We start from the raw sequence: 11277 nt of genomic DNA, 5'->3' as shown, positions 1-11277 counted from the left end.
AATCCGTAGTCCTGTCGTCTTGCGGCTGGGTTAGCCGACTCTACGGTGCCTGCAGTTTAGGTGACTCCTATGTGGGCTGCGGGAACTGGCACTGAAGGCTGGATCCGTAGTGCCAATGGGACATGGACCCCCTGTAGGACTGTGGGTTTCGGTAACTGCGGCCGGCTTGCGGCCTGGCTACTTTGCTTTGGATGGGTACCTTCTGCTACCCACCCGGGTGCCAGCACTGTCAGCTGGTTCTCGCCAGAGCCTTTGGCCTAGGTGCCTCCATCTCGGTATCCGAGGTCCAGCACCATCAGCTGGTCCTTGGTAGTGCTTTTTAGCACAGGTACCTTCTGCCTAGTAACCGTGGTCCAGCACCGTCAGTTGGTCCTCGGTAGTGCCATTGGCTCTTGTTCCTTCTGCTACCCACCCGGGTTCCAGCACTGTCAGCTGGTTCTCGCCAGAGCCTTTGGCCTAAGTGCCTCCATCTCGGTATCCGAGGTCCAGCACCATCAGCTGGTCCTTGGTAGTGCTTTTTAGCACAGGTACCTTCTGCTTTGTAACCGTGGTCCAGCACCGTCAGTTGGTCCTCGGTAGTGCCATTGGCTCTTGTTCCTTCTGCTACCCATCCGGGTTCCAGCACTGTCTGCTGGTTCTCGCCAAAGCCTTTGGCCTAGGTGCCTCCATCTCAGTGGCCTAGGTGCCTCCATCTCAGTATCCGAGGTCCAGCAACGTCAGCTGGTCCTTGGTAGTGGTTTCTAGCACAGGTACCTCCTGCATAGTAACCGGGGTCCAGCACCGTCAGCTGTTCCTCAGTAGTGCCATTGGCTATTGTTCCTTCTGCTGCCACTACGGGTTCCAGTACTGTCAGCTGGTTCTCGCCAGTTTCTCAGCCTTCTTGTACCTTCCGCTACATTTCCAAGATCAAGCTTTTTGAAATTGTCTTTGGTAATCCTAATTGATCTCCATGACGACGACCCTGATGACGACGACCCTGAAGACCACACCAAAGAAGACCAGAAATATGACCCTAAATAAGAAGACCAAGAGGACAAAGAACATGACGACAACCACGAAGATACAGAACAAAAGACAGAAGAACAAGAAGCAGAAGAACAGAAAGCAGAAGAACACTAAGCATAACACTAAAAATCAGCATAGAAGAAATCAAAATTATAAGCAGAAGAAGACTAAGCAGTAAGTGGGGGTGAGTCCGTTCCTCCTCGTGGTGCCCCTGGAAAATGCCTGCTGCTGCAGGCCAAACTGAACGCGGACAAATCCTGTTGTAAATCTTTTGTGACAGGCAGAACGTAAGGTGTAATCTTATAACTTTTATAGATAAGTACTACAGGAATGCCTGTCACCATAAGAAAATGAAGAAAAAGAAGAATAGGAAGAAGATGAAGAAATAGCATATGAAAATTAATAATAGCCGAATAAGAAGAATATGAAGAATGGAAAAAAAAAATTAAGGTGAAGAAGGTGAAGAAGAAGATGAATAAGGTGAAGAAAAAGTTGATGAAAAAAATGCTACTGCTGCGGATCATGAAGGAGAAAGTTTGGGAGAAGTACAAAAGAAGGTGAAGAGCATGGAAGTTGTGAAACATACATATCTGACAAAATATAAAAAAGTTAACATAGTCAATATCTTTTTAACTCCGAACGTCTTGAAAAAAAAAATTGGAATTAATGCTATGCCATGTGATTTGAATAAACCACTATGCCTTTAATGTCTCCTCCACCTCCCACAATACATTCTACATGATTCTTATTTGTTTTCCATTATGTAGAATTAGCCAACAAGGAAATAAAGGGCTTTTTTAAATTCCGATACCGGAAGTCCCATTGACTTGAATGGGACTTCCGGTATCGGAATCGGCGATACCCGATATTTTTTTCGTATCGGCCGATACCGTCCGATACAATATTTTTGGGTATCGAACGGTATCGCTCAACACTATTCAAGACTTGTAATCTAGCCTGATGAAGGGGCCGCCTGAGCCCTGAAAGCTTGCTTGCAAATATAATTTCTCTGGTTAGCCAATAAAGGTATCACTGCTTGAATACTTTTCTCAATTTTTGGGGGAGGACATAAGTATTTACATCTATTTTTCTGGCTAACACGGTACCACAATATTATTTTGTATTGTACATCGTAAAAATATAAAGTGACATTTGATTGGCTGACATAAGTGCTTCAATACACCTTACACCAATTTTCATAAATCTCCTCCAAATCAGAAAGTTGCAGAAGTTTTCGCTCTGTAATGATAAAGCTTTATTGATGCAATATTGGACACTGCCTTTATAAACCTTTAGGGTTTTTCTCATCCAGAGGGTATAGGGGCATGGAGTAAGCGGTAAGATCTTAGATGGCAGAGGATAGCACAGCCGATCACCCAGACCACCACCCGGAAGCCAATTGTTATTTTGATCTATTTATGGTGGAAAAGAGATTGTTGATTAGGGGTAAAGGAAGAAACATCCAGATAAAATAATGGACGGCTGCACTATGTGTCTTGTTCATATTTTGGGGGAGTATTCAATAAAGTCATCCATTGTTTTATTTGGATGTTTCTTCATTTTCCTCTCATTGCACACAGATAGTGTGATTCGATTTATGTGGACTTTATTAGGGGTAGGATGAAAATAAACCAGAGGTTAAGGAAATGGGACATCGACCTCAGCTATTCTTATATCCTCAGCCTCTATTCTGCACTTTCTTACTCCTAAACCTTCTCATCTTGTTTCCAGACATCTTGCCCTTTTTCTCCACTTCCTTCTCCATCTCTCCTTTCCCTTATCCACAATTCCTCTCCATATTTTTCCTGACAACCTTTCCCAACCCATCCGCCTCTATCCAGTGCAGTTAAATCATTTTTTTCCTGTGTCTTATGCACAATTCTCCGCCTCTTCTTTACCGCTACACCCTATCCCACGGCCTCATGTCCCACAGTTGAATTATTATTTTATGCGCTGGAGTTGTACGTTTCTGTCAGTGAATCCTGAGCATCTTTCCGAGTTATTTTCTTCCATTCACTGGGCAGGACGGCAGGGAGTGCATTGTACTCCTCAGCAAACTGGTCATTAAACTGACAGAAGACATATTTCCAGTAGATCGAGGTGGTGATTGAGGGGTCTGGCTGAATTGACCAGTCAGGATAAAATTTTCGATAATCTTTGTACGGATGAAATTTTCCGTTCGTTTCCAGACTCATGAAACTGTGATCTGAGTTGACATCAGTGGAACATATTGAATGATTGAGAATTCTTGTTAGAAAATGTCTATAACTGCCCAACCCTTGAGGTAAGTGAATGGCTGTAAAGTGCTCGTTATGATCCTTACCTCCAGCATCACATGGAGCTTTGCAGAATGGACATTGTTTTCCACACCCGAAAACATCCCTGAATAACTCATCCTGTGGTTTTCTAGAGATCCTCTCTAGGACTTTAGTGATTTTCATTTTTTCCATTTCCTCTAAAATTTTTACTTCTGTTTCCTTGATGGATTCTTCAATTTCAGAGGCGAACTGAGCGATTCTGACTTGGCTTTGAAAGGCGATCACTCCTATGTACTTATCGGAAACAAATAAGTCTTTGCTCAACTTCTCACAAAATGCTTTCAAAAATTCCAAAACATTACAGCTTTTCAGGAGCTCCTCATCCTCAATGGTTGCTTTCATCTTCCTCATAATAATCAATAGGATATTCTTGATTAGCTTTTTCAGTTCAGAGCCATCACTGTATTTGTTCAAAATAAATTTTTCGATCCATTTTGTGACAAATCTCTCATAGTTCTCGATGTAATCCAAATAACGCTCAAATGAGTTTTCCTCCAGCAATTCTCGAAATAACTTGCACTGGAAGAACATTCTGTTGTTGAAGCGAGCAGAATCTTTACTGGCTTTCACGTCGCTGACAATTTCAGTTCCCAGATGATTGTTGATGTGTTCGGTCAAGGCCTGGTACAGACACAGATCACAGAATTCTTTCGCTCTCTGTCTGCAGTCATCTTGCTCCAGATAGATCAATTCAAACCTCATGAAATATTTTTCTTTAAGTTTTTCTAAACATAACCAGGGATCATTTTCTTGCACAAAGTCGTCGTGCATTTTCTGGAACAGTGGGGCGGCTTTTCCCAGCACAAGAAGCTTCAGGTCCAACTCAAAGAATTGTGTCATGTGCAGATTCTTCGTGTCAGGCTTGGAGAGTCTCTCATTAACCATGTTCATCAGCTCACGACAGTACATCTCATCATAATTCTCTTTTGTATTGATCTTGTCTTTGACATATTTGTTGCATTTTTCCAATACTGAATTTGCCAGGTCTGTCATTTGTTTCTCAGGGTTGTAGTTTGATCCCTCCAGAGTTACATTCTTCTGCCCACATGCCAAATCAAGATAATGACTTTTCATAATGAAAGGTTTCTGCTCATACTGGGACAGGTCTCGGATACTCTCCATCATCTCAATGATCGAGCTCCCTCTGCTGCTCATATCTTTGTTGAGGTATTGTAAAGTTTCTTTTCTGACATCATATTTCTTCAGGGGACTTCTGTGTAGATTTTCCAATACCTCTTCCCACATTGAGTCAAATTCATGCTTACGTCTTTCCTCATCCATCTTTTCTGAGCTTTGTCTCCATTTCTCGAGAAGATTGGTGACTTTCTTCTCGATGACTTTCTCGTAACTTTCCTGAATAAGCTGTATGTACTTCCTGCCTTTTTGGATGTGAATTGTCTCTATGCATTTTTCGGTAAGATATATATCTAATTCTTTTTGAAGGCTTTTCACACTATTAAAGAATTCTTTTCTGTATTTTTCTACAAGGTGCACATTGTTAGATCCATCTTTGAAATATTTCTCTAAAGACTCCGTTATTAGATTCTCCTCTTGGGCCAATTTCTTGCTGATTTCTTTTCGAGGTGGCTCCATGGTGCACTCTTTATTAGTCTTAAAGTAGTTCTTTATGGAGTTTTCCTGACACAACATCCATTCATAGATTGATTTTCGGAAGTTCCATTCTAGCTCTGAGTATCTCAGACACAACTGGTTGTAGGCTTTGACTATCAGACAATTTTGGAAACTGAAGATGAATCTTTCGTGTTTCACAGCATTCCATAAACTAGTAACCCACACAATAAATTCACTGATACTCTGAGACTTTTTAGCATTTTTCTTCATGAGTTCAGATAAATTTCTCTTTAGTTCACACACAGAGTCGCTGTATTCAGGGTTTATCTGGCTCATGCTTGAGACTCCATGCCATAGACCAGGAATGTACCACCTGTTTTTCTTTGGGTTATAGTCTATGATATCGCTGAATGTGTTCACGCTGCTTCTATTCTCCATCTCTGCTGCAAGTCTGGTCATTTCATTGAGTTTCTCCAAAAGCTTTTTTTGGTCACTCTTGTTTTTTTTATGAGCGGACATGTCACTGACATTCTGATGGACAAAATGACAATTAGGTCTTTTTCCAATTTCTTTCATCCTAATAAATGCATGAATCACAATCTGTAGAATGTCATTCATATCTGATGGATTTTCCATAGCGATGTTAATTATCGTGATATCACTCAACCCAACGACAAGTGTGGCCAGCTCATTATCATGTTCAAAACTGTCCTCTAAAGAATCCAACTCAGGAGCTTTCAAACCTTCAGGATCTATAACTAGAAGAAAGTGACAACCCAGCTCCTCCTGGAAGTTCTCCTTCACTTTAACCAGAGTCATGAAGGCTCCTTGCGTGCATCGACCACTGGAAACAGGGAGCTGTAGACCAAACATGGTGTTCAGGAGGGTGGACTTCCCCGTACTCTGCACTCCCAGCACAGTTATTACTCTCATTTTGCTCTGTCCTCCTGTCTTCTTATTTAAATTGTTGAAGATATCAGATATCCATTGTAGGGGAATGTTTACAACTTCTCCATCAATTAATTCTAGGGCAAAACCATCCAATAGAAAATTGACTGCTATCTCTGGAAGGTCATGGTATCTTCTTTTTTGTTTGTCGATTTCTCCACTTTTGATCACAGAAGATTCAGCTGCATGGAACTGCCCCAGCTCTCGTATGAAGTGTTGAGTTCCAAGTGTAGTGGACAAAGTTTTGTCTTTTTTAAAACCTTGTCTGCAAATGTCATCCAGATTAAACTTCAACCATTTTAAGAAGAAGCGTCTTTCCTCTGAGCTTTCGCACATCACAGCATCTAGGAATTTGACCATGTCCTTGGAAAGACCCATCTCATATTGCTGTTTCTGCAGCTGGAAATGTTCATGCATTAATTTACATTTATAATCTTCTCCGTTCATTTCACCAACTTTCTTCATTCTGCACATCTCTCGTTCAATTTGGGATATTCTGTTCCACAAATCCCCTTGTAATGACAAGGACTTCTTCTTGTATGTTCCAATGTCAGTTATGTGATCCGTTATTTCTGAGGCACGTTCTCGAGCTCTTTGACATTGTGTCAAGTTTTCATCAATGTTAATATTGAGTTCTTGAACCAAGTATTTCAAGTCCTGAAGCCTTGTAGATTTACATAGTAGTTTCTTGATCATTTTCTGAATAGAGAGAACAATTTTATTAGATCTCTTCGGACCTGAGTGCAGAATGTGATTGGATGGTTCTGATGTTATCAAGAGTTTCAGATATTTATCTGTTTCTTTATCGTTGGTTTTGCTATTTGAATTGCAAATAATAAAATAGAACTGTGGACCTGCATCCTGGACGTAGGACGATAGTAACGTGTATTCCTTCTCGCTGATGTGTTCAGTAAATATAAAGACCGCTGAAGAAATCTTGGTTAAGAATTTGAACTGTGTTTGGTAGGAATTTAGATCTCCTCGTAGATTTGTTACAGCAACGGCTTCTGGAAAAATATCAGAGTCTCTTCCACCCGGGAAGGAGAAAGCTATTTCCACTAATCCATCTGAGATCACATGCGGAAGATATCTTGATTCCATTTCTTGATGGACAAAAAGATCAAGTTTTTGTTGAGATGGACTCAGAAGGTCATTGAGTGTTTCCGACTTGGAGAGATTACAAAGACCCAACCTCACAAAAGAAAAAACTGGCATAGAAATGTTTACAAGTCTTTCTTCCTCAAACCTTTTTTTATCGGCCATGGAGGGAGTTCTCCACTTCTTCACAATGTCTCTCATTGCCCATAACATGAATGTACAGCTGGTGCCATCAACTGCAGGAAGCAGCAGAGGGACGGCAAACTGGCACATGGTCATTTTAGATATTATCTCTTGTTGTAGAAAAGGATCCGAACAATGAAGGAGAAGACAGAGAACGTCCAGAGGATGAATAGACTCATGACACAAGTCAGAGTCATCTTCCTCTTCTTCTATTTTTATGCTTGTGTTCCTCGCTGTTGCATTTAAAGCCATGAGTTTCCGGAGGAAATGCCACGGGATGTCTTGTTCGCTCTGAATCTCAATTTTCTTCAGGGAATCTTCACAAATATTCAAGATCTCGTCCAAAGTTAGTTTACATTTGTGGTAGTCTGACAAGTGCAGATTGATGAGCATCTTCATAAACGTTTTTTTCCTTTCTGAAATATTAAAAATGCAGAATTATTAAGACAATATTCTCATGAAATCATTGATAGATACTCACTGCATTCCCGATCAATTATTAGAAAGAGAGTATAAAATATTCAATATGTTCACAGATCATACACATAAAATCACTATTTATTGGTATGCATCAAAAATACAAAAAATTCAAGAAAATCCCCTCAATTAAATGTGACCTTATCTAAAGTGATAATGAAAATAAAAAATAAAGTAGTTGGAGATGAAGGGCCTGTCACCCTATACTGTCCCCTAATCTCATCCCTACCAATCAGCAGAGGCGGACAGCCTATTGAAATGCAAATGGCACCCCTCTCCCCAAAAGCTCTCCCTGAAGATCCCTATAAGACCCTATTTAGATGACACATCCCTGCTGATCGGTAGGGATGAGATTATGGGACAGTATAGGGTGACAGCCGCTTCATCTCCATCTACTTTTTTTTTTATTTTCATTATCACATTGAATATGGTCACATTTAATTGAGGGAATTTTCTTGTATTTTTTATATTTTTAATGAATACCAATAAATAGTGATTTCATGATCTGTGAACATACTCACTGTATTCCTATAATTACAATCCTGGGTATATTATATCAGACCGTAAGAAGCCTCAGAGACTACAATATTAGGATGTTACATTCATTCATTTCATGGTAACGCAATGTTTGGTTAACAAACTAATCAAGCTTAAAGTGAACCATCAGGATTGTGCTCAGTGACTACAGACAGTGTCAGGTCTGCGCCGTTATACTGATAAGGCCGGGGTCAGACTTGTGAGAAACATGCCCGAGTCTCGCACCTCAATACCCGGCACTGCCACCAGCACTCGGACCAGAGCGTTCACCTGCATAGAAATACATGCATCCTTACACGCCGATCCCGAGTGCCGACGGCAGGGCCGGGAATTGATGCGAGAGACTCGCGTGAGTTTCTCACATTACACACGCAAGTGTGACCCTGGCCGTACACTGATACCTGGTGATGAAATCTATCTTGTGGCTGTTGTGTAATCTGGATTTGTACTTTTCAGCTGAGATTATTGTGCTCTGGGGCAGGGCTGTAGGCGAGACTGCGGGCAGAGTCTTATCTTCCTGGTTTAAGCCAGAGAAACCAAGGAAAGACTCTGCTCACAGTCCTGCACACAGCCCTACTCACAGCCCCGCCCCAGAGCACGAGCATCTCTTTAGCTGAAAACTTCTAACACTGTGTCGCGATCCATTTTTGGATCCGTGGCAGATTGGATTATCACATTAAAACTTTTTTCCTTTCAGGCCATAGGGGGTTAACATGAGTTTTTCCCCCTGGTGGCCACTGTTGTAATTACATTGCTGCTGAGTTTGCTGATGTCTGTGGTGACCACTCCCACCTTCCTTTATAAGGTCACCTGATGCATCAGCTAACCATCGGTGTTAGAGTTCATGTTACAGGGACATTGCTGGAAGAATGAGCTTGCTGGGAGCAGTGGTGCCTCAGCTGTTTATGGTGTATCTGTTGTCGTGATCCTGCTGTGCAGTGCTATACAGCAGAAAGCTAAGTGTTGTAATTTTGTTACCCTGATCCTTTTGCTGTCTGTCTTCCTTACCTTGTGTTGTATTAGTGCAGCGGTGGGACCAGTGTCCTCACTTGCCAATTCCCTACTTAGGGATAGGTGCAGGGCAAGCGAGGGCTAAGGTATCTTGCTTGGCGACAGGTTGAAAAAACCTGTATAGGGATGTCAGGGAGATCAAGGCACATCCTTAGGAGAGTGCAGGAGGTGTCCAATTCCCCACACCCTATCGCAGGGCCGTTGTAATTGTGTCCCCGGTGTATCCTTGTTTCTTTGTTGTTTGGTGACCGACCAATCATTTGGTCTTGTTGCACTGGTCAGTCACTCCGTGACACACTGATTACACAAGAACCACAAGACGGATTTCATCACCAGGTATCAGTGTAATCAGTATAACGGCGCCGACCTGACACTGTCTGTAGTCACTGAGCACAATCCTGCTGACAGGTTCCCTTTAAATCACCTTTGTTAAAAGATAGTGGAATCGTATTTATAACATGCCCATAAGATATAAATGTGCGATCTACTAAGCGTTTCACAGCTCCCAGAACCAGACATTTTTGTACTGAGGCTGACATCTGGCTGAAAAGGACACTTGGGAGGAGCCTTTCACCAATCACCATTGGTAAGAACAGTGTTGGCTACGAGATGATGACAGATGGATCTCTCTTTACATCCTCCCAGATGTCTCTTTCAGCTGAAACCTTAGAATTTTTTGAGAATGCTATATTGTCATCGTCTAAGGCTGTGTTCACACATGATGTTTTTGCAGCTTTTTTGTTTAATGCCAAATTTAAGCTGCTTATAAAAAGCAGGTTTTGCTTACTTTTTGGCATATTTTTTGTGTGTTTTTTACTGTGTTTTTGTCAGGGTGCATTTGTGTATTATTCATGCTGATAAAGTTTAGTGCATAAAAAAAATCTGATTCAACTTCAAGTTTTAGCACCAAAAATGCATCAAAACCTGATACCTGTGTTTTTTCCAGCGTTTTTTCACTACCCATTGCTTTTAATAGGTGAAAAACACTGCAAAAAGGCTGAAAGAAGTGACATGCTGCATTTTAGAAAAACCAAGCTTTTTGACCAAACAGGAAAAAAACATCAAGCTGTCTAAATTAGATTTCTGAAATCTCATAGACTTTGCTGGTACTGTGAAAATTTGCACACAAAAAAACCCACTGCAAAAACGCAATGTGTGACCAAAGCCTAATAGTCACTCACCTGCAGTCAGAGAGGTGACACGCTCCTCTGGGGATGAAGATGCCATTTCTGGTGGTCGATTCTTGTGTCTGTTGTTACGACTTTTCTTTATCTGACAGGCAACAATCACGATGATCAGAAACTGTAAGTAACAGAAGGTGACATGAGAGATTCTCATCTACAGAAGCACAACTAAGACTAAACAAGTGTGAGGTTATGTCACCGGTTACGTGTGAGAATAGGAAACGTAAAGGCATTGTGTTGTGAGCTGTTGGCCTGAATGCAACAACGGAGACACCAGGCGGGAACAACAATTTACTTTATTCACTTAAAGGGAATCTGTCACCTCTTTTTTCAAGTATCAGCTGCCGGCACCAACATCCAGGGCTTATCTACAGCATTCTGTAATGCATTCTGTAATACTGTAGATGAGCCCCCGATGTAACCCGAAAGAGAAGAAAAAGGAGTTATATTATACTCACACAGGGGCGGCCCGGGTCCGGTCTTAGTCCGATGGGTGTTGGGGTCCGGCACCTCCCATCTTCTAACGGTGACGTCCTCTTCTTTGCTGCCTGTCGTGGCTCCGGCGCAGGCGCACAGCTCTGCCCTGTTGAGGGCAGAGCAGAATACTGCAGTGCGCAGGCGTTGGACCTCTCACGGCGCCTGCGCACTGCAAGACACTGCTCTGCCCTCAACAGGGCAGAGCAGTGCGCCTGCGCAGGAGTCACAACAGGCAGCAAAGAAGAGGACCCCACCGTTAGAAGATGGGAGGCGCCGGACCGGACCGCGACACCCATCGGACCAAAACCGGACCCGTAAAGGTACTGTCAAACTTAGCGATGTACCAGCGATCCCGACCAGTGATATGACGCGGTCATGATCGCTGGTACATCGCTAAGTGGTCGCTAGTGAGCTGCCACACAGGCAGATCTCAGCAGCGACATCGCAGGGGACGGGGGTCGCTACTT

At 42.3% G+C, this 11277-nt stretch overlaps 1 protein-coding gene across 1 annotated transcript; it reads right to left on the bottom strand.

Annotated features, from left to right (window-relative positions):
• Positions 1-2523: 2523 nt before the first annotated feature.
• Positions 2524-10441, bottom strand: LOC141050830 (up-regulator of cell proliferation-like). Its single transcript, XM_073547504.1, has 2 exons — positions 10331-10441; positions 2524-7540 (listed from the first exon to the last, which is right to left on the bottom strand). The coding sequence occupies exons 1-2, from the start codon at positions 10374-10376 to the stop codon at positions 2952-2954; spliced, it is 4635 nt and encodes a 1544-aa protein (XP_073403605.1). The 5' UTR covers positions 10377-10441; the 3' UTR covers positions 2524-2951.
• Between the last annotated feature and the right edge of the window lie 836 nt (positions 10442-11277).

This window comes from Dendrobates tinctorius, unplaced genomic scaffold (assembly GCF_039654945.1).
Source record: "Dendrobates tinctorius isolate UK_male_01 unplaced genomic scaffold, ASM3965494v1 ptg000152l, whole genome shotgun sequence".
NCBI lineage: Eukaryota > Metazoa > Chordata > Amphibia > Anura > Dendrobatidae > Dendrobates > Dendrobates tinctorius.
This window is presented reverse-complemented; position numbering and strand designations above follow the sequence as displayed.

Coding starts and splice junctions, on each gene's coding strand:
- LOC141050830 (XM_073547504.1), bottom strand. CDS start 10,376: ATGGCATCTTCATCCCCAGAGGAGCGTGTCACCTCTCTGACTGCAG. Junction 7,541..10,330: donor TGTCACCTCTCTGACTGCAG/GTGAGTGACTAT, acceptor TTAATATTTCAG/AAAGGAAAAAAACGTTTATG.